Here is a 27,623-nt window from a genome sequence, read left to right as displayed (position 1 = left end):
GTCACTACTTCACCGTTGTGGTGCCACTCTGCAATTTGAGACCGGAGTACGGCTTCAAAAAATGTGTGGAAACAGTGACTAACCTAGCTTGCTCTGTTACCAAAATCTCTTACTCACAGACAGAACATCGGTTGACGCATCTTGTTTGTTACTGTGACAAAGAGCAGAAACAAACATCAATGAGGTTGATTGGCATTTCAGAATCAGAATCTCTTTTATTCATAGGGTAATGCCCCTGATCCTTTGATTCATCCATCTAACAGCTGACAGTCGGCGGGTAGTCGGAGCGAGAGCGACACATGTCAGTGTCAGATCGCAGTCAGCCATCTGAAACTGCACCCTGATATTGGCTGACACCTTGTTGTGACGTTGGTGTCACATTTCACTTGTTTGCGTCAATCAAATTGGCCGGGAATTGTGTGTGTGTGTGTGTGTGTGTGTGTGTGTGTGTGTGTGTGTGTGTGTGTGTGTGTGTGTGTGTGTGTGTGTGTGTGTGTGTGTGTGTGTGTGTGTGTGTGTGTGTGTGTGTGTGTGTGTGTGTGTGTGTGTAATGTAAATTGTTTGTGCTTGATTTATAGTGTGTATGCGGTTTCGGTGTGAAGACGAATGGGCTGTTCCCCTGAGTGATGTGTTATGCATGTGGAAATAAAAATGCCTCTTCGCTGGGACTTCTTTTTGCCCCATACATAATTTATGTTTAGTGAATTGGTTCTCAATCCTGAGTGCTAAAAAAACAAAACAAGGTGCGGGGTAAAACGCCCAGTGAATTAAGATGGAAGGGACTGTCACGTAAGGGCTTTTTGGATATGGATATATGATAATGATGTTGCTTTGTTCGATTGGAACATAACTCATAGCTTCAAGTGTTAAGAAATTCCTTATTAACAAGCTTTCAAACTTTAAAGGTGTTGGTTTTGTTCCTTTTTCTTTTTCTATGGTTGAAGATCAAGCAATTATACAATGCAAATTTCTAGCTTAAATCCCAGCTGTTTTCAAACGCAGCCTCCTGAATCAAGAACACGGGATTTCTAGCATTGCATCAGTCACAACAATCGACACCCATCAAGCAGACCTATGGCAAATGACTCGTGTCAAGAATGTCCTCCTACCTATTTACAAAGTACCTGCTAGTTTATTGGCAGGTACTTTGTAAAAAAAGACAAAGTAATAAACACCAGCGGTAACTTTAGGTGCCAAAGTTCAGTAGTTGTCAGTGTCATATCTGTTCATATCACACACGGTGTACAAAAGGCAATATACTACTTGGTTAATGATCTGTGTAACTGCTGATTCTCTATCTGTACTTTATTGTAAGAGCCCATGTGGAAAAATGAACAATGCGTACAGTATATGCTGGTATCTATAACAGTTCCTGGCTTCCATTATTCTCTTTTTATTGATATTTGATCTTGTAGTGGATATATAAATATTAGCTGAATAGAAGCGTTTGATTATTTAACCACATAATATAAGATTTGTTTTCCATGAAGGATATGATGTTAAAGGAAATAAAAACAATGATCTTATTATTGCATGCCATGTGTTTAACCCCCTCAGGTGTGGCAGTGCGGAGGCAGTCTGGAGATTCTCCCCTGCTCTCATGTGGGCCATGTGTTCCCCAAAAAGGCCCCTTATGCACGGCCCAACTTCCTCCAGAATACCGTACGAGCTGCAGAGGTTTGGATGGACTCTTATAAACAACACTTCTACAACAGGAATCCTCCAGCCAAAAGGGTAGGACAGTTACGAATTAAAGGAACAAAGTTTATAAACAGTCTGTGCTGTGATGCTGCTGTGAGGAATGCAAAAAGCTGCCCTAGCAATACTCTCTGAATCACATTCGGACACATAGATTGTGGAGGCGCTGAGCTCTGTCTTGTTTGAGCTCTGTCTTGTTTGAGCTCTGTCTTGTTTGAGCTCTGTCTTGCTCTGTCTTGTTTTGTGATGCCATGCTACACCTAGCAGCACCTTGTTACAGTTTTTTTTTGTTGCAATTGCTTACCCACTGAAAGTGAATGCTTAGACAAAACATCCAAACCTTAACTATTGTAAAAATGACTTAAACAAATGCTCCAGAGGTACGAAGACGTTTTCTGCTTTGCACTTCGCAACACACTATTTCTTACATTAGACAAACACGTTTTGAGATTTAAATCTCGAGCAATCATTTGGAAAAAAACTCCTATTCAAAATGCAAAACATATCTGAAAATGGCAATGCCCAATTTAGGTAGAGGAAGAGAGAGAAGAGGGGGACTAGGATGAGAAGAAAGGGACCAGGGATGATATTACAGTACTATTTTTATGTTAAGATAAGATAAGAAAATCCTTTATTAGTGCCGCAGTGGGGAAATTTACAGGATTTACAGCAGCATAGAGGATAGTGCAAAACAAGAGACATAGTAAAAAAAAAAAAAAAATAGATAAAAAAACAAGTATTATAAATAAGCACTAAAAAACAGTAAAGAATCCACAATAACTGAAATATTATATATACAGACAGAATAACTATAATAACTATTATTGCACAGTGTATTTGTATGGCACAGGTTTTTAGTGTCATGTGGTCTACTGGGAGCAGAGCTGGTTGTGCAACCTGACAGCAGCCAGAAGGAAGGACCTGCAGTTTACCCTTGCAATGTAGTTTTACTGTAATTATTTTTCTTTCAGTGAGTTTACAGTAACATACTGTATTGATTACTGTACTGTAATTCTACTTTTCTTATCTTTTATCGATCTATTTTTGTGTTCATTGAAATGTGAGTATTGTGTAGTGAAAGGTATACAAAGTACTAAAGACAGCAGTGCATTAGAGTTTTGCTGCTTTGAAAGAGGTATTCAGATGATGCATGTGTGCATTTTGTTGCAAAAAGTACATTTTGAAAATAGGATTGTTGAGGGTCTTATTTGGCTTGTGGGTAGAGTTTTGAAACAGTGACCCAAATTCTGCAAGTAAGTAAGCAATCAGAAAATAACTGTGATATGGACTTGCTAACCTGATGAAGCGCTGTCTGTCTGACTCGGTCATACGTATGTCTGAGAGGGCGTGCACGAGTGTGCATGCGGTTCTCGTGCCGTGTGCCTCTCAGGTTCTGAGCATTGGGCACCATCAAAAATTCATGTATCTCGGTTTCACCTATCTGAAAAAAAAGTACATTATTAATGTTTGGGATCTTTGATCAAACCATTTATTAACCATACATTACCTGATCAGGGGCAGATTGAACACATCACTGCCAGACCAGATCTCCAGCTACAAGTATATTAGTATCTTAACAGACTGCAGAGCCACAGACGATTATATAGATTTGCAGTAATACTATTCATTAAGCACTTTTTGTGACTTATATTGATTTTATATTCAGATTCTTTTAATCATTTTCAGACAAATGAATGCCACTGTGTCCTCTAGATTTATTATTAGATTACGTTTTTTAGTTACTATACCTGCTTGTTTTCACAATAACAAAATATTTTATGAATATATGTTTCCTGGATTTGGAGATTTATTGTAGAACAACTTCTCACAAATGATTCAAATCTTATTTATTTGTTTGTCTGAGAAACTGAATTCCTCCCTTGTTTATCACAGCAGTGATCTCATTTCATATCTGATCTTGAAATTAAAAGTAAGTGACTTACATTCCATCCTCAGGGAGCGGAAAGATGTAAGGTTTGTGAACGCTCCCTTACTTGGCAAACACACCTGTCTGAAATTGCTAGTTGATGTCCTGGTGTAGATGACATACCCAGGATGTGAATATTTACTTTTCTGGTGTGACTGTTTAGCTGGAGCGGCTTCAACTACATCAGAAAAATGCCACGTGTGCCACAAATGCACAGTGTGTATTATAATGAATCAAATCAAATTCAAAGGGTATAAATTCAAGTGACGTTGTCTGTGTTCTAGATAACCTTTGGCATCCCCTCATGCCAGTGAAAGATGACCTATTCATTGTGTGCTTGCTTTCCAGGAGACCTATGGGGATATCTCAGAGCGGCTGGTGCTGAGGGAGAGGCTGAAATGCAACAGCTTTGACTGGTATCTGAAGAATATCTACCCGGAACTACATGTTCCTGAGGACAAGGAGGGCTGGCACGGGGCTGTGAGTGTCTGCCAACAGTATTTAATTATGTGTCCCGTTACAATCAAAGTGCAGCATCAGAGTTTCATTCTCTCTAAGATCAGCCTAGTTACTGAAGTCAAAAAGAAATGGAATTGAAGTTGTAGCTTGCTTTCTTAGTTCCATTTATTGTGAGTGTTAGATTGGGGCAGGCCACGGGGAAATCCTGTTGAAAGTGAGAAGGCTGGACTCAGACGAAAGGCTTTGAAATGAATTTGGACTGGCCTCAAAAGCACAAAAGTCCATCCACCTGGTGGAGTATCCCATTGTCCATTCAAAAATGTAACCAGAGCACTTCTGGAATGGTATTATATCAAACATTTGTATGGACGCCAATAGCACCGAGTGCTATTGGCGTCCATACAAGTCCTGAATTTAGTAAAGTACAATGGGTCTGTTCATATTGATTGGTTAATAGGTGTGTTCTTGCAGTGATAATTAGGATCATTTAATCAGAGGACTAATTCTAGCTGCTTCGGTGGTGCGGTTCTGCATGTGACCTTAAAGTCTGACCTGCCTGTGAAGAAATACAACCAACTAGAGAAACTGCTCACATCAATAGAGCACAGCATTTTAACTTGAATTGCTATGTGTTGTTCTCCTCCCGCCAGGTGCGAAGCTCAGGAATAAACTCGGAGTGTCTGGACTACAACTCCCCAGAGCACAATCCCACCGGTGCCCACCTTTCTCTGTTTGGCTGCCACGGCCAGGGAGGCAACCAGGTACATTAGGCGTTTCACACTTCGTACACTTTGTCTTTCTTTCTCTCGCTCATGCAACTTATTCTCTCTTGTCACAATCTCATGGCCCTGTGGGAGATGTGTCTTGAAATGTCAACACTCTCCCTTTTAACCCTTAAAATGAGCTGCCACAGTTGATTCACACCAGAGAATAGTTCTCTGCTGGTTCGTCCACCATGACTTGAGTTAAATGAAGGGAAAGAGTATGGAATTGTACCCACAAAGAGCCCAATATTGGGCAATTGAATCACAGGTACTTTTAAACTGAATGCCTGCCAACTCCAGTGATGGATGGTTTGGCAACCAGCAGATTATCTGTCTGTGAGAATGTATATTTAATGTTGGTGTCTTGATATCTCTGATTGCCCCGCTGCTGGGACGCATCAGGTGTCCCCAGTCACAAAAAAAGCACCATGTGTGACTGAAAATCAATGTTTGGATTGCTCCTCGCTGAAACAAAAGCCTTGAAGGCCCTTCACCGTCTCCCTCCTGCTCCTCTTTCCCTGGCCCACATCAGAACCACGTTCCATTTAAAAGATACATGAGCCTCGTCGGCAGAATCAATGGCACAGCCTGAGTAAATAAGTTTAAAGCCAGACACAAGTCTTTTATTAGGAACTACCATTATGGGCCCTGTCGCACCTGAAAGATGTATGAGATGTAAAGAGAAGGACGGGGAAGATTGATTACCTGACCCTCCGTTTAACGGGTAGCCCGGGGAGTGTTGCATCTTTTGTCCCGATGGGCCAGGATGTTGGATTGACACTGGAGAGGAGAGAGTCGGGTTTGTGTTCACGTCTGGTTGATTGAGAGGGCCAAGGCCCCGTCTCTACTGATGAGACGGCTTGAAACACACGCAGACACGCCATGCAACGGTGGCTTAGTGAGGACCTGATCCCACGGCAGCATAGGAGGAAAGCATCCGGTAATCCTAGTAGGAAAAAAACATGCCAGACTGCACTATTGTGCAAGTGAAAGGCTTTCTTAATACCAAAAAAAAAAAAAGAGAGATTAAAGTAGAAAGAGGCTGTGTAACAAAACAATAGGACGGGAGGAGGAGCTGTGCTTCACTGTCAGTCACTGCTGTTTTGCAGTTGGGTTTCTTTCCAAAGTACTTTCCTTTTCATGGCAAAGATACATATTCACACACACACATGAATGCTGTATTTGTAGAGCAAATAACCACATAACCAAGTCTTTCTTCTGCGCCAGTACTTTGAATACACAACTCAAAAGGAGATCCGTTTCAACTCGGTGACAGAGCTTTGTGCCGAAGTAGCTGAGGGACAGATCGCCATCAGTATGAGGAACTGCCCTACTGATGGAGACGTCCCACCTCCCAGTATCGTCTGGGACTTCAAAGCGGTAGGGGGTTCACACTCTCACACACACAAACGCACACACACACAAGGATCCATTAGTCCTCAAGACTGAACTTCACACACAATCTTATCTATCCTCTAATCTAAACGTTCTCCTTGAAACCTGTCAGGACGGGACCATCTACCACCCTTACTCCGACATGTGTGTGACAGCCTACCGCACACCAGAGGGCCGCACGGACGCCCAGGTGAGGCGGTGCATCCCAGGAGACAACAACCAGCAGTGGAAGTTCGAGTGGTAGGAGGAGGAGGAGGAGGAGGAGGAGGAGGAGGTGGTAAGAAAGTAGCAGGGAACCTCAAGTGACCTTCGTTCACCATAGTGCAATTACCACAGAGGATGTCTTCCAGCTGGGAATGGCAGGCAAATAGAAGGTGGAGAAACTTTAAGCCAATGAATTGCCCAATTCAGAGCTTTTGTACACGTTTGAATGACTGAATTGGTGCAGATCGTGGCAGAATGAATGAGAATTGCAAAGTGAGGTTTATTTAGTCTTCCTAAGGAGACCGGCTGAACTTGAGACTTTTACTTTCATGTTACTTCATCCAAGTGCCTCTGCAAACCAAAATGGACTCAAGCTCACATCTGAAGCGTCACCATTGTCTCCTAATGCAACGACTTGAAAGCAGTGAAACTGATTTGACTGTCCAGCACTTGAAGAAGTGCCTTTCAAGGAGATTGAAGCATTTTCTAGAAAGGTAAAAAAAGAAAAAAAGCGACAAAATCACGCTGCACTATAAAATGTTACCTTGATGTGCAATTAAGATTAATTATTATTGTAAAATAATCATGTATTTGTGAAGTTGTCAAAAAAATAACCAGTTTTAAAGACGGGCCGCTCAAAGGAGACGTTCCAGGAATGTAAGCATTTTGCCACAAGCCAGCTACTTCCTGACATGCTTCATCATGTGAGGGGAAAAGCGGGAGCAGAGAGCGCTGCAGTCATACTAGACTGCTTCTCAATTCTCTCTCGTGTCTGTGGAGCCAGTTTCATGGTAGAATGCTGCCCGAACAAGACTTGAAGCATTCATTAAGCATTCGTACTAAGTGCAATTTGCCCTCAGAGGGCTTAGAGAGTTGACAGGAATGTTGTAATCTCTTCTTCCCTGTTGTGTAAAATTAAGAATACCCACTAAACTCTTCTGCCACTGTGCCTTGAAAGGTTGTCACTCTTAAAGAAACCGGTATGTGCCGAGATGAAATGTGCCAGCGGATGTCAAATGTATTTAAAATGTTTTTTTTAAATGCTTAAAAAACTAAAACGACACTGGCTTGATGCACTTGACTTTATTTAAACACAAAAACCCTTAAAGGGAGAGGCTGTTTAATATAATCGTTCAACTTGGCAGTGCCAGACTGTTTTGTTAAGACTCCTGTGTGTAAACCGTACTTGAAGCAGCATCCATAAAACACTCCTGTTTTGTTTTTTTCCCACTGAGAACGTGTTGGTTTTTCTACTGGGGATTCAATGACCAACAGGTGCTCTGTAACTGTTGTTGAAATGTTTGTTGAATAGCAGCTGAATTTACCGGAGACTGCTTATCTCTGAGAAATGTTTGGCGTCTGTGGTCCTTTGAAATGAATGAGATATTCATACTTGTCAATGGATACAGTGGGTAAACATGTACAATGACGCCTGTGTTGTGTTACCTTTTGTAAATAATGTTTGGTTTAAGGGACCAAAGTGGGGCTGTCGTAAAAGCACCTTTGAAACTACTGATAATGCAAAAGGGACGGTGATGATGATGATGATTATTTGATATGAAGAAGGGGGGGGTGACTGAAATGGGATGGATGTTTCAATGATGATACAAGCTGTTGGGATGAATGAGAGAATAAAAAAAAACTAACCACAGATTCACAATGTCAGTTTCTTTGTTTCCATCTCAGCTCAGTAATGTGACAGCAACATTTTTTATCTTGTTTGCGGGTGCAAATGCAATTCAGCAAAATAGAAAACCTAAACAGCAGCAGGTTAATTAACTAAACATTTTCATTGTGTTGGAAATATTGAACGGCAACAAAAAACGGATTAATTTACTAAAGACTGGCATTTACTGAATATCTGCCACAGCATCAAAGTGCTCATTCCACTCAGACAGGGATTTCAGTTTCCCAGTCATTTGGCACCACCTACTGGTAGGAAAGCAAATAACACCGACTACTAAAGAGCCCATAGTCAAGGTCAGGATGGGAGTTTAGTTTGGTGATGGTGGAAACCAGTGAGACTAAAAGGTGTAAGATTACATTCATATTTTAGTTGTATATTGTCCACATTGTTTTCTGTCTATTGGTTAAGAGAATGGTGAATCACTGTAAGCCACAATGTGCTTTGCATTAAACATACGGTTTGTATATTCTGCCATTGGTTATTTAAAGGATCGAATGTTTTTATATTTGGTTGCAGATGCACAGAAAGGCACTGCACAGATCTGTATTCATGCTATAAATAGTATGGTAAACGCTGAGTACTGTATCCTCGTGATGCTGCTGCAGCTGTCCTCGTGTCACCTGCTGCATTAAGTTAATCCTCTCCATCTCCTTCACGTGGTTCCTCTTCCTCCAACACAGAATCTGTCTGATTGAGTACTGGCCTCTATTCAAATATTACAGCAGCGCAACAGAAAAGTGATTGACACTGTCCTACCTCATGTCATTCACATCTATCGACGCCTTTGATTGCTTAATAACAGCCTAGAGGTACTTTTGGCTCCAATTCTGTTTGAGTGTGACTTGTTTATTTCCCTTTAAGGAGAGATTTAGTCATTTGACAAATTTGTTGTGCGGTTTTTGCTCCAGATACACTGCATTTGTGGCGTCCCTTCCTCTTCTCAAAGGCAACTGTCAGTCTTTGAGTGGGAAACCCTTATTTTGCTGATGGAGTGAAGCTCACATTCAAAGAAAATCATCAACACACAACCAAGATGAGGTGTGACAGACTACTTGTGTCAGAGAAAAGTTAATGAAAGCCTTGGTTCAATTAAAAGCTCTCCTTGATCAAGGTTGGTCCAGGAAATTGTTCTAAATGCCTGTTGGATGACTTTCAAGTTTAATATTCATGAAATGTCTCTTTAAATGCTTTTATTAGAGGTCAGAATTATGGAAATAAACGTCATCATTTGTAATACTGTGGTATTTCAGACCTTAAGTCTTGAGGGCTAAATGTATTGAGGGGGTTACAACAGAGAGGATCATACCTCACCCTAAGGTGCATTTGCAGTTCACCATTGTTTCATTTGAGAGTTAATATGTTTGCACCAAATATCTGTTGCATGGAAAATGTTATCCATCATCCGGTCCTAAATGAAAATGCTCTCATGCATTGACACTAATATTGTGTCTCTGACAGACACGACAAGCCCAGTATACCGTGATATATTACAACATTCCGGCTGACTTGCTGCCTTCCTGTGTCTCTTTGTAGTTTTCACAATATGACTACTCGATCAAACAGTATGCCACTCAAATTACCTCCTCACCTTGAACGATCGCCTTAATTATTTACAATATTAATTTGCTTAACCATACATTTTGTGTCAAATTTCATCTTTGGTGTCGAGAGTTTTCATATCGGTTTCGTATGAGTGACAACTGGCTGCATAATAAATAGGAGCAACAAGAGAAATGATTTCCAGGTGTGGGTAATGGCTTCTCCCAGGGTCAGTGAAGGGTATTCAGAGTGGTATAGAGCTTTGGGGGTTTATACAGTACCAGTCAAAAGTTTGGACACACCTTCTCATTCAACTACTTTGAATCTAAAATATAAAACATATTCTGGTTTGTTGAGCATTTGTTTGTTTACCACATAATTCCATATGTGTTCCTTCATAGTTTGGATGTCTTCAATATTAATCTACAATGTAGAAAAAAATAAAAATAAAGAAAAAACATTGAATGAGAAGGTGTGTCCAAACTTTTGACTGGTACTATATATATATATATATATATATATATAAATAAATAATAAAAATAAAAAATATATAAAATATATATATATATAGTACCAGTCAAAAGTGTGGACACACCTTCTCATTCAACTACTTTGAAGAAGCTAAAATATAAAACATATTCTGGTTTGTTGAGCATTTGTTTGTTTACCACATAATTCCATATGTGTCCCTTCATAGTTTGGATGTCTTCAATATTAATCTACAATGTGGAAAAAAATAAAGAAAAAACATTGAATGAGAAGGTGTGTCCAAACTTTTGACTGGTACTGTACATATGTGTCTTATCTGGAGGCTGGGGTTGTGTTATTAGTAAGAGATCACTGATACATGTTAAGGACTGTACCAGATTGTACAGTAAACACCGGTTTAAATGAGTCACATAGGTTTAATACATGTTAGGGAACCCGGAAAAGTTCAATACACCAACTCTGTGTTTCTTATAGTTGAGAAAACACTCATCAGAACTTAAACTCAAAGTGTCTGTCGTGATTAAATACATCTCAGGTATTGATACCCTCCGGGCACGTAAACAGTTTACCTGCCTTTACACTGGCTCTAAACTTCAACTTTATCAAGTTACAGAAGCTTATATATATTGGACTTCCGGTTTTACTGTTCTGCTTCCAAAATAAAAGTGCGTTGCAATCCAAGGACCAGAAAACATACCTTCATTTTTCAATTCAAATTCACCATAAAAACCAACAGAAATATACAATATAATATTCCACCAAACAAAAAAAAAAAACCCCCACAATTGCCACATTTTGCTTGCCGTGCAGCATTTTACTTTGATGATCCTGAACCGGAAATGTAGTTTGATAGCTCCGCTTACTTGACAATGATTCACCGTCATTCAAGTTCAAGTAACTGAGCTAAACTTCTGCCTCTTTAGCGACAGTTTGGCAATATTAAAAGGCTGAGTTTTGGGACATTCATTGCAATGTTTAGGACGAGTTGAAATATGTCTTTTAAATTGAATTTCCTCAATGGGAACCGAGCCAAAGAGTGGACGGGGGTCTTTGATTTCACCTGGATGTGCCCACGTGTTAGGTAGCGATAGACAGCCAGCCCTAATCCAGGGCTAGAGTTAGTTAGTGGGTTAAACCCGAGTTTATGAGTTAATCCTATGAATCACACTGCTCCAGCACACCGTTAAACACAGTCCCGGAGGCGTGTCCTTCTACTACGCCCGTCTGCACAGAAACTTCACAGTTCCGCTCAACAAGTAACTTTTTTTTGGACATTTCTAACACCGTATGGGACCTGAACTTAACTTAAATCAGTCAAATGCGGACTAAACTTGACGAGGCGTGGCTAAACGGGAGGAAAAGGGTCACAGTTACTGAAGCAGTCACTGCTCCTCAGAGGGAAGGAAACGCGACACCATGGCCCTCTGCGGAAGAAGGACTCGACCCAAATTACTTGTTTGCCTCTTTGGTGTCACTTTAGTGGGATATCTGATCTTTTTCAGGCAGAACTCAGGGGACGGGAGCGGGACGGCTCGACGGGAGGCCCCCGGAGAGCCGGAGGAGGACCATGAAGACCTGAAGAAGCCGGTCTACGAGAAGCCCCCCCTGGACCTGAGCTCTCTGGGGGAAATGGGGAGAGCCGTCAAACTGAACCTGCCCGTCGAGGAGAAAAGAAAAGAGGAGGAGAGCATCGAGAAACATCAGATCAACACTTATATCAGTGATAAACTCTCGTTGCATCGTCGGCTGCCAGAGAGATGGAACCCACTGTGAGTGACTAGTTGAGTGCTGTCAATTATTATACAGAAGAAACACTAAAGTTCAAGGGGAGGTTTTACAATGTGAATATCAAGTAAAGCTAATATCCTGTTCCTTAACTGCCTTATTTTAGTGCTTGCTGATGGGGAGACACTGCTGCTTTTCATATCTGAAAGTGTTCTTTTGTGCTCTTTGATTATGAGTATTTGCTTTGGCGACCAGGTTTAAGCTCCACGCCACTGTGTGTTATCAGGGTTGTCAGTGTGCAGTCTTGGTTTCACCTCCTCCCCTTTCAATCTGCCCTCTGATGTTGTAAATTCTCCTTGCATTGCAGCTGCAAAGAGCTGAAGTACGACTACCGGTCCCTGCCCACCACCTCTGTGGTCATCGCCTTCTACAACGAGGCCTGGTCCACCCTGTTGAGGACGGTCCACAGTGTGCTGGAGACGTCGCCCGACATCCTGCTGAGAGAGGTGGTGCTGGTGGACGACTACAGCGATAGAGGTACGGGCACAGACAGACAGACAGACAGACAGATGGAGGGAGACTGAGACAGACAGACGGACGGACGGGGGGCTGTGGGCAGGGAGGCGGGCTGATTGACAGTCACAGAGGTCAGAAAGGTCGTCAGAAGGACACACAAAGGAGGCAGACAGACAAGTGGCATCACCGGTCTGTCAAACGGTTAGAAGGGTGGAGGACAGACTGACGGTGGCAATAAGGGAAGTCAAACAGAGATGTAAGAAGGGAGTTAAGATAAGATAAGATAATCCTTTATTAGTCCCGCAGCGGGGAAATTTGCAGGCTTACAACAGCGTAGAGTAAAGTGCACACAAGAGACATAGTAGAAGAAGACAAGATAAAAAAATAAAATAAAAATAAAATCAAACAAGTATTATAAATAAGCAATAATAAAAAAAAAAAAACAGTAGAAAAAACAACAATAACTGAAATATTATATTTACAGACAGAGAAAAAAACAACTATTTTAACTATTTTTAACTTTTTTAACTATTATTGCACAGTGTAATGTGTAATGTATTGCACAGGTTTTTATTGTTGTCATGTTATTATTGTCATGTGGTCATGTGGTCTGCTGGGAGCAGAGTTGGTTACAGGTGGGGAACAGTAGATAACGGGACATTTTTTATGCATCCAGATGCATGAACACAGATATCAATGTCACATGTTTGAGCAATTTGTTATCGTCCATATAAAGATACAGAAACATCTTGAAAAATGATATAATAGTAATAAATAACAGCACAGAGTGTTCTGTGGCTGGATGCCAATGACATAAAGAGGAATTGTCTAAAACTTGTCTTGTGTACCAGACGAAAGTTCGGAGCTGAGACTCTTAGAGGGAGTGGTTCTTAAACTCTTTGGCTCAAGACCATATAAGTGAAGCAATGCCTACCTCTCCCTCTGCCCATGAGCAGTTCCTGTTTGAGATTGCATCACTTGACGAGGAGGTGTAGAGACCGAACGCTATTCACAGTTAAAGTTTAGTGGATTTTTTTTTTTTTAGAGATTTGTGAGAGTACAGATGTGTTTTTATCCAATCCCATGAATCAACATGCAAACTCTCTGAATCATCATTACAGCATATAGGGAGTGCGTGTGCGTGTGTATCAAACAAACATTTTTATGAAAGGAAAGGTCAGAGAAAAAGTTAATAGAAACTCAACAAAAAAAACTTTCAAAAAAAGTCACCTTAGAAAGAAAAAATATCTTTGAATAAAGTATCAATTAATATGCGTACCTTTTACATGGCTAATCACACCATATTGTCACAAGTCCTTAAGTTAGGCTGCTATAGGTGATTGCAAAATAGTTTGACAGCTTATACATTGGTAGGTAAAGGTCATTGATTTGTCTAGTTATGTGAAAATTCACTTCATAATTACAACTAAGAAACATTTTAAAGCTTTCTGGCAAGTCTGTACTTACTTTAAAAATATAACTCAATATTTGAAGAATAGAAGCCAATACATTACATTTCAAGAAAAACTCAAACACTATTTGCCTTTCTTTCTTAATCAGCTTTACCAGCTGCTCTCACAAGCTGGCAGCAGATTGTAATATTTGTGATGTGCTTGTTGTCCCTGTTCCCTTTTAATCACTTTAATGTTTCAAGTGATCTTAAAAAAACACAACTGCTCTCAATACAAACATGGCATCAAACACGCGCACACACACATAAAAAATGACACATTCATCAGATTTATGTTTTTTTTTTTTGTATTTCATTTAATTTCCTGAAGCTCATCTGAAGGAGCCACTGGAGAAGTACATCGCAGGCTTGAGGAAGGTGCGTCTGATCCGGGCCACCAAGAGGGAGGGGCTGGTGCGGGCCCGTTTGCTCGGGGCGTCTATAACCACGGGCGATGTGCTGACCTTCCTGGACTGTCACTGCGAGTGTCATGAAGGCTGGTTGGAGCCCCTGCTCCAAAGGTAAGATCACCCTCAGCAGCACTTTTTGTCAAAGTGTGGCCTTGTGGTTTGTAAGATTGTCTTTTAGCACAACTGAAGTGCCGCAGAGAGGAATCTCTAAATCTCTTCCAGCCAGCTGAAGGAGTGATGTCATGTATCTGACACCGTGCACAACAGTCAACACAGACATTTGAGATGATCAAGACGCACTGCTTCTCCCCGTCAACAGCTTTTTCTCTCATGTCTTCTCCAGGATCAAGGAGGAGCCGTCGGCCGTGGTGTGTCCTGTTATTGATGTGATCGACTGGAACACCTTCCAGTATTTAGGGAACTCCGGTGAACCCCAGATCGGGGGGTTTGATTGGCGGTTGGTCTTTACCTGGCACGTTGTCCCGGATTATGAACAGAAACGCCGTCACTCGCCCATCGATGTCATCAGGTGTGTTTGTGGGAACTGTTGAGAGAAAACAATCACATGTGAACACTTTTAAAGGATAACTCTACACAATAGGCTCTACATTAATACTTGAACCCCCTACTGTGGTACCAAAGCTGGTATATCACTTGTCTCATCCAGATGACTCATAATTCATAAGATGCAGGGAAATAATCGTTTCAGTTTCAGTTTATTTTGTATAGCCCAGAATCACAAATTACAAATTTGCCTCAGAGGGCTTTACAATCTGTGCACATGCGGCATCCTCTGTCCTTCCCTCACATCCTCTGTCCTTCCCTCACATCCTCTGTCCTTACACCCTCACATCCTCTGTCCTCACATCCTCACATCCTCTGTCCTTACACCCTCACATCCTCTGTCCTTCCCTCACATCGGCACAGGAAAAACTCCCCTAAAAAAAACCCTTTAACAGGGAGAAAAAAGGAAGAAACCTCTGGGAGAACGACAGAGGAGGGATCCTTCTCCCAGGATGGACAGAGTGCAATAGATGTCATGTGTACAGAATGAACAGCATAACAGAGATACAACACATTCAATGTATATGACATAAATGATTCATATAATAAGACTACTTATAATAACAGCAGCAATTATTACAGTAGAATTATAGTTATGAAAATAGGGATAGTAATGTGATTAATAATAATAATCGAAGTAGCAGTGGGTGTCAGTCGGCTCACAGCAGGAGGCACAACTATGGTCCAGGTACCACAACGATTCATGGAAACCTGCAGAGCGAGAAAGCAAAAGGGCTTCAGGGTGGAAGTAAAGCTAAAATGCTTAATGGTACAGGTAATAGTAATAGTAATGTGACTAGTAATAATAATGGTGGTAGCAGTCGGTGTCAGCAGGGCCGTAGCAGGATGCACGACCACGGTCTAGGTACAGCCACGATTTATAGAAGCCTGCGAAGCGAGAAAGCACAAAGACTCCAGGGTACAAGCAAGTCAATAAGCGTAATAGTACAGGCAATAATAATAGTAATGTGACTAATAATGATAGCGGTAGTAGTAATGGGTGTCAGCAGGGCCTCAGTAGGTGGCACGATGACAGTCCAAATATAACCCCGATTCCTGGGAACCTGCGAGGCGAGAAAGCACAAGAACTCCGGGAAGAAGCAAAATCAGTAATGTGCATAAATAGGAGATTAATACATAAAGATGGAGGGAGAGAAGAGGAGAGAGGAGCTCAGCATATCCTAGGTAGTCCCCCGGCTGTCTAGGCATATAGCAGCACATCTAGGGGCTGGACCAAGGCGAACCTGAACCAGCCCTAACTATAAGCGCTATCAAAAAGGAAGGTCTTAAGCCTGCTCTTGAAAGTGGTGAGTGTGTCTGCCCCCCGGACTGAAACTGGAACCTGGTTCCACAGAAGAGGAGCCTGATAACTGAAGGCTCTGGCTCCCATCCTACTTTTATATACTCTAGGAACCACAAGTAACCCTGCATTGATTGAGCGCAGCTTTCTAGTTGGGTAATATGGAACTATAAGTTCCTTAAGATAAGACGGTGCCTGGCCAGTTAGAGCTTTGTAGGTAAGTAAAATAATTTTAAATTCTATTCTTGATTTAACAGGGAGCCAGTGCAGAGAAGCTAATACTGGAGTAATATGATCTCTTTTCTTAGTTTTTGTTAGAACACGTGCTGCAGCATTCTGGATCAACTGTAAAGATCTAAGAGACCTATTAGAGCAGCCTGATAATAAGGGGTTACAGTAATCTAGTCTAGAGGTAACAAATGCATGAACTAGTTTTTCTGCATCGCTTTGATTTTCGCAATGTTACGTAAATGAAAAAAAGCTGTCCTTGAGATCTGTTTTATATAAGAGTTAAAAGACAGATCCTGATCAAAGATAACTCCAAGGTTCTTAACGGTAGTGCTGGATGCTAGAGCAATGCCATCTAGAGAAACTATATCGTTAGATAATTGATTTTGAAGGTGATCTGGGCCTAGTAGGATAACTTCTGTTTTTTTCAGAGTTTAACATTAAGAAGTTACAGGTCATCCAGGTTTTTATGTCCGACATGCTTGAAGTTTAGAGAACTGGTTAGTTTCGTCTGGCTTAATTGATAGATATAACTGGGTATCATCTGCATAACAATGAAAGTTTACTGAGTGTTTTCTGATAATATTCCCCAAGGGAAGCATATATAAGGTAAATAAAATAGGTCCAAGAACAGACCCCTGTGGAACTCCGTGACTAACCCTGGTTTTCATCGAGCTTTCATTGTTTACATATACAAACTGAGATCGGTCTGATAAATACCACTTAAACCAGCTAAGTGCGGTTCCTTTAATGCCTATTAGATGCTCCAATCTCTGTAATAGGATTTGGTGATCAATGGTATCAAATGCAGCACTAAGGTCTAGCAATACAAGTGCAGAGACAAGTCCTTTGTCTGAAGCTATTAGAAGGTCATTGGTAATTTTCACCAGTGCCGTCTCTGTGCTATGATTAAAACAGTGAGTCGGTTTATGTACACACTGACAGAAGCCAATAGAATCTAATAATGAACTAAAAGCAGTACTAAGGCTATCATTATACACATCCACATGAATATTAAAATCCCCTACAATAATAACTTTATCTGTCTTAAGGACTAAACTAGATAAAAACTCTGAGAATTCAGATAGGAATTCAGAATACGCACCTGGTGCACGATACACTATAACAAATAAAATTGACTTTAATGCTTTCCCGCTCGGGTTTGAAAGACTAAGAACAAGTTTAATTTAGGTTTAGGGTTTATTAATAGGCTTGAGTCAAAGATAGCTGCTACTCCACCTCCTCGGCCTGTGCCTCGAGGAATATGAGTATTAATATAACTTGGAGGAGTTGATTCATTAAGGCTAACGTACTCTTCATGACACAGCCAGGTTTCAGTAAGACAAAATAAATCAATATGATTATCTGATATTAAATCATTTACAAGTACACCCTTAGATGACAGAGATCTAATATTTAAGAGTCCACATTTAATTGTCCTGTTTTGATGCACTGTTGCATCGGTTGCCTTAACTTTTATTAAGTTATTTTGTATAACTCCTCTTCTGTTGACTTTAAATAATTGAAGTGGCCGTGGGGCAGACACAGTCTCTATAGGGTAACTTAACTGGGTGGGTAACTGGGTGGGTAACTGCTCCAAAGGAAGCGCAGAGAAGTGTGAAAGGCTGCGACTCTGCTTCTGCTTCCTGGTCTGATGTGTTTTTTTCTCTACAGGTCTCCTACTATGGCGGGTGGTCTGTTTGCTGTGGACAAGAACTACTTCCATTACCTGGGGACGTACGACACCGGGATGGAGGTGTGGGGAGGAGAGAACCTGGAATTCTCCTTCAGGGTAAGACATTTGATGTGTATGTATGTCACATGTACATGTATTCTGCATGTGTAAAACGTAATGCAAAATAGGCACAATTCATATACCATCTCCATATTGACATGATAAATGCATAATTTAGCACCACAACACACAGCATTAATTAAGACTTCCAGATCTGGTTTACATTTCCCAAGAACTCCATCATGTGACAACTACTCATGTCTCTGTGAAATAACATCCTGCAAGAATTGTTCACTGGTGGTGAACTTAACCACCAGTGAAAACAGGCCAAATATTCTAATACTCAGAATTTCAACATCTTAGTTCTTCTATAACTGCAATTTCCCGAAGGGGAAGGAACCAAAAATATTTCCCTTCAACAACAAAACCGCCTTTCTGTCTCCAAGTTCCTCCCCGACAAGGCTGTGCTTTGTGCTGAGAGATTGAATCATGACTGAGGCTAACCAAATCCTTGGCGTGTTGGTGGTGGTGGTGGTGGTGGTGTTGTTGTTGATGTCTCTTAGATTTGGCAGTGTGGAGGCAGCCTGGAGATCCACCCATGCTCCCATGTGGGTCATGTGTTCCCTAAAAAGGCCCCTTACTCGCGGATCAAAGCCCTGGCAAACAGCGTGAGAGCCGCTGAGGTCTGGATGGATGAATACAAAGAGATCTACTACCATCGGAACCCCCATGCACGACTGGTGAGTCTGCACAGATGGCGTGCATGTGTATGTGCTAATGGAATCAAATACAACAGATTTTTTAAGCAAGCATCGCAGCATATTAATGACTGAATATTGGGGAAGACACTTTTTTTTTTTTTTTTTTTTTTTACAGCTGCACTCATCACAAAACTGTTAGATTGAGTAATCACTGGATGTACACACTCGCAGTCCCGCACCTGCACAAATGTACATGTCTACACAAACTTCAACACACACGCACCCACCCTAACACACATTGCACCCCCGCTGTGGTGTAAAAGCTCCCCTGATTAAGTGACACTTGGGATACATGAGCGGCAGACACCCAAGGTGACAGGGGTGTCGGGGCGTTCCGGTGTGTGATTACCACTTTTCCGTGTCACCCCGTGCCAGCGGGTGTCACCCACCTGTCCTTGACAGGCTGAGAGCAGCGCTAACCCATTGGACCCTGCTTTGCTGTGTGTGTGTGGCAGTGTAGTTAAGAGGAGACGCTCTCTAAACACAGATCAGGTGGCACTCATCTCCCCTAGAGGGGTAGCCTTGCCAACCTCACTGCGGCTCGGCAAACCCAATACACAGAAGACTACCAACCAACCCTGCTGCTCCCAAGAGGTGGAAACATGCTCATTCATACGATGAAATATGTTTCATTAATGGAGGTTCCATTCTCATGATGCTGTTAGATTTTCTAGCATCTGACGGGCTCATCGCACTCTTCATTTTCTCTCATTTTGGCTGATGTTTCTCCAGCATTTGCAGTAGTTCTATGAATTTAAGATATCCGGGTGCTGATTTTGTCGAACCCATAAAGAAATAATGAATCCCTGTTGTAAATTTGAACAGTCATTTCTCAAGATATTCTCTGCATATTCCTACTCAATCTCTTGGAGCTAGAAGACACCGCACACACACACCTTCAGGATCAATGGACTTCCTTTACTAGAGTTGTTGCAAGATGTTTATTTGTGTAAATTAGTACTTTAGGTCTAGTAGCAAATAAATAGGTTGATTCCAAGCCCACAATCTAGATAACTTGAGTCAGTCTCAGCATATATTGATGTCTTATTTTTGTGTTTCGAGTCAGTCTGGTTGGCGATAACATTATCGTCCTCTCCCCAGGGAAAAAAAAAAGGTATATTGGGCTTGCAGGAGTGCAGGTCACTGAAACTGTTAATGAGTCACCTGTCAGTCTGTGTGAGTTCTGTTTAAAACTCTTGGTTAATAAGTAATACGCATATTTGAAATCTAAATAAACGAGATTCAAAATGCAGCGGTGTTTTCAAGGATGACCCCAGACAAAAAGAGTGAATCTGTAATCATGTATCTGTTGTCTCCCTACTGTCATTTTTCTCTCCCCTAATTGACCTTGTGTGTAAATCAGATGTGCCTGTAGTTGATACTTAAGTTTCTTCAGTGACCCCTCACTGATCCATATACTGGATTGTCATCGGACTGCTAAACACTCTCACATTGGCCCGCACCAGCCCCTTTGTTGTGTTCTCTGAGGGTCCTCACTGGTCCTTCCCATGACAGTAACAACAGACTCTCTCCTTTGGGAATCTGTCTCTTGAGCTAATACATTGATGAAGTGCCAATTAAAGCCATGTTTGGGCAAACCACCAACATCCATCATCCTGCGGTGCTCCCCGCTGCAGGGAGGAGGAGACTGTATTCCTCCCTGCATTGTAAATCACCAGTGTGATCACTGCGGTGTGTGGGTGTAGCTGCATAACTGTGTGTGCTTACGCATTTGCATAAGCACACACGATTTGTATTAACTGACATGCACACACGGATACACTTTGATTCTCTTGCTCTTGTTATTTCACCCAGAGGCGGTGCCTTACAGGAGACCTCGTGCTTAATTGTAACTTCAAACAGAGGTGATTTTATATTTTTTGTGATGATCCATTTACAAAGATAGTTAGAATTTTCTATCCATATACTGCTGGCAAGGCTGCAAAAACCCTGCAGATTTTCAAATGACTTTTACAAGAATGTTGATAAATTCTCAAATTAACTATGTCCAATGAAATAGTGCTAAATATATTGACATTTAGATGGACTAAATTACACCAAAATCTACTCAGTATTCTGATACCAAAGTAGTTTCTTGCATCAATAGATGCATGATTTTTTTATTTTATTTACTGCATTCTTACAAGCGGGATTAGATGGAAACGGAGTTTGTTGAAACATGCACTGCTACGTCCTGCACAACCACCACACCCGTTCCGGGGTGAAATGTCAACTTTCAGGGAGATCCTTGTTTGACCCGGATGAAGGAGTGGTTTTCTGTTTGTTATTGGGTATTTAATTGTGTAGAGTTGTGGCACAACTATAGATGGTGCTATTGTATACCATTCCGCACAGAACTATGCTATCTGTGCCTCTGACCCTGCAGCTCTCTGACACTGACTGCATCAACAGCGTACACTCTTAATGCCTTTATGTGAATGTGAGAGGCCACTGATTGATACTACTACTTACCTACTATAGTTCAGAATATCAGGTCATTAAGGCAGAACGATGGAGCTGATATAATACGGTGGAACTGTCCTTTGTGGTCTTTGTTTCTAGGAGGCCTTTGGAGACGTGACGGAGCGAAAGAAGCTCAGAGAGAAGCTGGGCTGTAAGAGCTTCAGGTGGTATCTGGATAATGTTTACCCTGATATTCCCGTCCCAGAGGACAAGCCCGGCATGTTTGGAATGGTGAGAACACATCTGAGTCACTGATTTCCAGGTTTTAATTACAGTATGAATTTTCCCATTCTCACCAGTTTGACTGATTTTTTTAAATGATAAATGTGTTGTAAGATTAACTTCGCCATTGGATTTCGTGTTGCTGACGTATGAGCTTCTGTATTCTGTATTTTACCAGTGTCTGAAAAGATTTATTGACTTGACCATCTGACTTTTTGCTCATTATAGCTGAAGAACAGGGGCAGGACCAACTACTGCTTTGACTACAACCCTACAGATGAAAACGCAATTGTGGGCCAAAGGGTCATCCTGTACTCGTGTCACGGCATGGGTCAGAACCAGGTAACGGGCTTCAGTCTTTCAACCCAATAGCCATAAAATGTTTCTTGATGTCTTGTGAAAAGTCACTTCTGTCTGTTTTAACGTAATGGGCATTAAAATATCTTCATTTTAGCATAGTGTCAGTTTTACTTAATAACTATGGATTTGTTTTTCACGTCTAGTTGCTGACGTTTTCCACTTAAACACATAACAATTTCTAGGTTAAAAAAAACAAAAAACGTCATTTATTTTATTTTTATTTACCTAAGTAATCATTAGTATCAATAGCTGCTGGACTCTCAAAGTAATACAGTCATCTTATTTCACAGCAGACGTACAAATCTGGGAATAGTGGGCTAGTTTGCCTATTCCAGGCTGAACAATGATATGTTGGCCTTGTTAAGTGCTTTTCCTAACACCCTCTCCCTCTGTGGTTGATGGTAGTCCAGGAAGCACTCTGAAATGTACCATTGTTATTGCAGCAGCCCTCTGTGGACACACACTGATGTCTCCTCTGTAGGAAGTGGGCTCAGCAGTACTCGAGCTGTCTGTCTTATCGGAGTGCTCTGCATGTTACAGAATCCCTTCACACTTTCATTCATAGTCTGCGCACACACCAGATAATGTGGGGTGTGTGTGTGTGTGTGTGGGTGTGTGTGTGTGTGGGTGTGGGTGTGGGCGCGCGCCAGTCCATTGTGTGCATTTGGCATCTTGCTGCATGTCTTTTTCTCATAAACAGTCACACATATAGATGCTTACATACATGTGCACCGATTCTCTGACAGTGACTATTATTAGCTATTTAGATTTTTTAATATTTAATATTAAAATGCAAACACTAAATGCAAGTTGTGTTTCTGTTCAGTTGATTGGAAATTAAAAATGTACACTTGAGTCACATGCTTAAATCATGATCTTTCCTTTACTCCTTTACTCTTCATCACCAAAGACATTTCTATCTCTAGAGAGATTCAAAGCTTTCATTAAATAAATGAATAGTTAATAATGTTTTTTGGACAATTTGCATGAAAACATTTAGAGCTGTTTCGTCCTCCCGCAGTTCTTTGAGTACTCCACGGACGGTGAGATCCGCTACAACACAAGGGTACCTGCGGGATGCGTTCAGGGTGACAACATCAGCACCTACCTGACTCTCCAGCTGTGTAGAAAACGAGGACAACCTTTACCTGCAGACCAGAAGTTTGTCCTCAGAGAGGTAAGGAGGTCAATCCAGATCTAACCAAAGAAGAAGCAGATGTGTCTGTTATGTTTTTTTCTGAAAAATATCAAAGTATTAAGTAGGCTTTTGGCAACATACATATACTTGCCTGTACGATAAGCAGAAATATTACCTTTTAAATTCATACTATAATAATGTAAATCTTTTAAGTGTCATAACTGGATTGAAGCAGAGAGAATTGAATCACGACGTCGCCTCCAGGGCCAAAATCCAATTCATGTTACAGTCAAAGTCAAGAACATAGCTGAGCTTCTCCACAGCTGATCAGCAAAAGTGAGGCTGATACTAAACTGTAAATGACAGCGAACTAGCAAGCTGGGCCTTCACCACAAACTGCTGCAGCAAGTTGTTTAACACCGTCTAGTTACACCACACGAAGGACTATGGGCAGAATATCTATGTTCCAATAGTTAGCGTTGGCATTCTAACAGTGTAGAAGATTAAACATGATGTAAAACTGATAAAGATATTATATTCTACTGAGCAGCTGTTCTGTTACTCTAGACATCTATTGTTAAGCCCCAATAGATACTTTTTTTAACAACATTTTGACCATTTGGGCGATTACCCAGGACAAAAACTATTGTCATATAGTCTTATATCACTTATATTTTTCCGTTTAATGGACGTTCTGCACCTGACTGTTTTCAGGACGGGACCCTGTACCACACGCTGAGTCAGAAGTGTGTCCAGGCGGTAGACAAGACGGACAACGGGACACCAGCCCCCTCACTCCAGCCCTGCTCTGACAGCCTCCACCAAAAGTGGTTCTTTGAGGAGAGGATGTAATGTTATCAAACTAGAATATATTTTTCCCTCAGGGCTGATATCCTGAGGAGGGGTACGGGTGGATTTTGATATGTTTGTGTTGCCCTTAAAGAAGCCCAAAAGGGGGGAAGCTTCCATGCTCTCTTCCAAAAATTCAACATTTGCACATTTTTGTGCCAGCTGGATATAATGGACCAATGGGAAATTATGCTGGAATGTACTTTCTGAAGAACTTTGAGAATATATATATATATGGGAATCGTTTTTTTCTTGGATACTGTTGCTGGGAGACAGGAGCCTACTAGAATATGTATTGTTTTTGTAATCAAGGAGGATTAGTTAAATCTAAAATGGTGACATTTTTCTTGTCTTGCATTTTCTTACTCCAGCACTGGTGCAACATTTGAGATCAGTTCAGCTCACTTGCTGAAAGATGGACACTGAAACATTTGTACATCTGTCTAAATGCTTTAGGGCTAGTGGCTAACATCGCAGTGATTTTCAGAGCCACACTGTGAAGCATTTAAAAATGTTCTTGTCTTCTCCTGTAGAGGGCGCCAACGCTCCTCCCTGCAAGTTCCTCCCTTCTACTGTGTTCTCTATTTGTTAAGAGAAAGTGGGACAAATCTTCAGGTATTTTGTTAAGAACCTTCACAGGGCATTTCTGAGTGCTTTGTACTCTTACATACCAGTGGCTTAGAAAAAGCCTTCGATCACAGGCATTATGCAAGTACCTCGTACCTCTTCAGCTTAATCACCTAACTACTGATAGCGGGAGAAACTCCAGTCTTATTCCGTTCTGCTTTGATTGAAGACATTTTGTAAAATGAAAATGACATGGGTCATTTAGCTAGTTTTGTTGTAATTTTTTTTCAACATAGTGTACTTGCCTCTGTTCTGTGCTCTTTAAATTATATACATTTTCAACTCACTAAATCATAGCCATATTTTCTGAATTTACTTTATGTGTCAACTATGTTTATTTAAAATGATGTATTTAGATAAGACTAAATGTGTTATTTCAAAGCTCAGCTGCAGACATTTTAAATTAAGTCTTAAATAAGAGAGAATGTGTTAACTTTATGATATTAAGTGCAAATTGTAAGAATACAATCCTCTTTTCCAACTTTCTTGTACACTTGCAGCCAATAGAAAGTGCCTAAATGTAAAAAAAAAGAAATATATAATTCTATTTTAAGATTTCCCTTCAGGAAGATGCTTTTGTACTGAATGTATATTTTATCACACCATGAGGCAGAAAGCGGACTGTATTTAGAGCTGTGACAAAGTGTCAGCACACTTACAATATGTATGCGTTCCAGCTGACAACACAGTACGCCCAAGACGGTATTCCTGTGAGTGCACGTGTATTACTCTGGTGGGATTTACTGATTTGAGCACATTGCCTCTTTTTCCACCGGTCTGAGTCAGAACTATAGATCTCTCTGTTGCTGTGGTGGTGTTGGCTGCCCCTCAGGCTGTGCAGTGGGACCGGGGGAACCACAGCGGAGGAGTAGACGGTTGTTTGTGTCTCCAGAGTGCTCGGGATGCCAGATGGCGTCCTGATTGATTTATTGGTCCTCTCCCAATTCTTTACCACCAGCTCTCCCTCTCACTGTCAGAGGTGTGCAGCGGAGGACTTATGTTCTGGACTTGCGCCGACCACATCCTTCTCAGTTGAGCACTTGTTACTTATGTGCTTGAGGTTCGATTTATGAATGGAAGTCATCAAGAGTACACTTTTTGGCAGCAGGGGCAAATAATGCGAGGAGACTGAATGAAGCAATTTGTGACCTCTTCCTAACCATTAACCTTCACAGGCTGTTGGCCCATTGGTCTCAAAAGGAGCTTAGCTAGGGGACAATTGTACTGAAATAGATTTTTTTTGCTATTGATCCAGAATGTATACTCACAATAAGATAAATGGGAGATGGAAAAGACTAATAGCCAAGACTTAAGTAGAATCAGAATCCCTTCATCTGCCAAATATAATGAATGTACAGTAAAGAATGTACAGTAATGTGCAGGAAAATGATAACGTCTGTGCATATACGCTCACATAGTAGAAGCCCAAAGGGACAGCGCAAGATGTGCTTTACTTAGCGCTCTGAAGATCTATTTGTAATTGCACTGTGTAGGATGAAGTCACAAACGAAGTTCCAAGCGTATTGGAACATGGACATCATTTGTGGGGTTAAAGTTCCCGGTAATCCATAAAGGTTTTTTTGCTGGCTCTATAAGTGGTACATGATTGCGCAGACAAAGCTTGCTGATGTGGAACGGACCAAATGACCAGCAGGAAGATTATCGTGTGCTCCTAGAGGGAGGGGAGGGGGGAGGGGCAGCTGTCTCGGGATTGGTTGAATGTTTTAGGTGATAAAGCTTGATGTTGTTCACCACATGCCCTAGAAAAGTTTGGGAACAGGTTGTTATTCAGGTGTTCATAGCCCCCGGCAGTCCAGCAGACTGTCATGGAGTTTCCCTGCTACGAGTTAAGACTTAGAAAAGCTGCTTCAATGAACGTCAACCATGAGAGATAAGATTCAACAGGCACAGGTGAAATTGCTCTTTTAATACAGTGCTTTTTGTATAGAACACTAAGGAAGTGACAGCTTTTCCATCTCAATCAGATTGTGTCTTTACCCTTTGAGTGAAGTATAAATATAATATCCTGTTGTTATTAAAAGACTTATTTATTGTCCCAGTGGCCATCTGTTATGCCAGACATGTCCTACATAGTAAAAAAAAAAATAATTATGCTGCCGTTATATTGTATGCTAATTTGATAAGGTGCATGCAGCTGTAATAAAAAATGATATTCATCATTTAAGGATCATATTTCTCTAGCAGGTCATCAGGGCTTTTTTGTACCCATGTTGTAAATAGTTGTGATAGTCCTGGGATCTGATGGAGCACCTGTAAAGTGGCCGATTGTCACCTAACCCTAATGGACCATACTGCTGTTTTTACAATTACAATAGCAAGCACATGTCTTCTGTTAATAATGGCAAACTATTCCCAGTGGCGACATTTAATTTATTCAAATGTTGAACATGCACAGATTCCAATGCTGGAATTTAACACCGTGTCTGGTGTATTAATGCTGTAAGTAACTCCAGTGGCCTTATATTGTTAATAGGAAAGTGAAGGATGTGATTAATAATATATTTTGTATTTGTTGGATATGCTAAATGGACCAAATCTGATGTCAATGTACCCGTTTATCTGTTGTCAATCGTAAAGTGAGTAAACAAAAATGTAATGTTGGATTTGTGTCTTTGGCTGTTCTTGCTTACGTCTCTTGATTTTTAATATTGAATATTTTGTATCTTAAATGTGTGACATCCTCGGCAGGCTTTATTTATGAAAAAACAATCCTGAGAGTACTTTTGCTCCCAGTGTACTCCATTGCATATCCATTAAAGTGTGACTCATCAGCATCCACAATGAGAAAGAAAACAGGCTATCATCCACATTTAACTGTGATGGAGACGTGAATCAAGATGCTCAGAGGGTAATGAGAGAAGAAATAGGGAGGGAGGGAGGGTTGGTGGGGGGGGGGCTTTGTTTTCCAACCATATCTGATTGGTTTGATCACCAGCTGTGGAGAGAGACGGCAAAATGTCGTGCCCGCGCCAAGTCGCTCTGTTCTCCCTGGTGTTGACACTCTGGCCTGCAGTTGCTCTCAATTACTCATTGATGATGCTCTCCTGTTTGTTTCTTACAAGCATGAGTGTGTGTGTGGGCCATAACTTTGT

The 27,623-nt window shown here is 41.1% G+C and overlaps 2 protein-coding genes across 2 annotated transcripts in view; both read left to right on the top strand.

Annotated features, from left to right (window-relative positions):
- poc1bl (POC1 centriolar protein homolog B (Chlamydomonas), like) overlaps positions 1 to 8,091 on the top strand; it is a 16,904-nt gene extending 8,813 nt beyond the window's left edge. Inside the window, exons 7-11 of the mRNA XM_054605909.1 lie at positions 1,558 to 1,734; positions 3,974 to 4,105; positions 4,735 to 4,845; positions 6,076 to 6,228; positions 6,356 to 8,091. Coding sequence (XP_054461884.1) covers positions 1,558 to 1,734; positions 3,974 to 4,105; positions 4,735 to 4,845; positions 6,076 to 6,228; positions 6,356 to 6,487 — 705 coding nt within the window. The 3' untranslated portion in view covers positions 6,488 to 8,091. The remainder of the gene's footprint in view (positions 1 to 1,557; positions 1,735 to 3,973; positions 4,106 to 4,734; positions 4,846 to 6,075; positions 6,229 to 6,355) is intronic.
- Positions 8,092 to 11,390: 3,299 nt separating this feature from the next.
- On the top strand, positions 11,391 to 26,189 carry galnt12 (UDP-N-acetyl-alpha-D-galactosamine:polypeptide N-acetylgalactosaminyltransferase 12). The gene is made up of 10 exons (XM_054606233.1): positions 11,391 to 11,931; positions 12,255 to 12,424; positions 14,185 to 14,374; positions 14,607 to 14,792; positions 18,030 to 18,147; positions 18,654 to 18,830; positions 21,414 to 21,545; positions 21,765 to 21,878; positions 22,918 to 23,073; positions 23,749 to 26,189. Exons 1-10 carry the CDS (start codon positions 11,579 to 11,581, stop codon positions 23,884 to 23,886), a joined length of 1,734 nt encoding a protein of 577 aa, XP_054462208.1. The 5' UTR covers positions 11,391 to 11,578; the 3' UTR covers positions 23,887 to 26,189.
- The last annotated feature ends 1,434 nt before the right edge of the window (positions 26,190 to 27,623 follow it).

This window comes from Anoplopoma fimbria, chromosome 10 (genome assembly GCF_027596085.1).
Source record: "Anoplopoma fimbria isolate UVic2021 breed Golden Eagle Sablefish chromosome 10, Afim_UVic_2022, whole genome shotgun sequence".
Lineage (NCBI taxonomy): Eukaryota > Metazoa > Chordata > Actinopteri > Perciformes > Anoplopomatidae > Anoplopoma > Anoplopoma fimbria.
The sequence above is the reverse complement of the archived record's forward strand: the minus strand, read 5'-3'. Positions and strand labels throughout refer to the sequence as shown.

Excerpts from the sequence above, each read along its gene's own strand:
- galnt12 (XM_054606233.1), top strand. The coding sequence starts at position 11,579 with ATGGCCCTCTGCGGAAGAAGGACTCGACCCAAATTACTTGTTTGCCTC. Across the intron at positions 14,793-18,029 it reads TCGCCCATCGATGTCATCAG|GTCTCCTACTATGGCGGGTG; the intron begins GTGTGTTTGTGG and ends TTTTCTCTACAG. Across the intron at positions 18,148-18,653 it reads ACCTGGAATTCTCCTTCAGG|ATTTGGCAGTGTGGAGGCAG; the intron begins GTAAGACATTTG and ends GATGTCTCTTAG.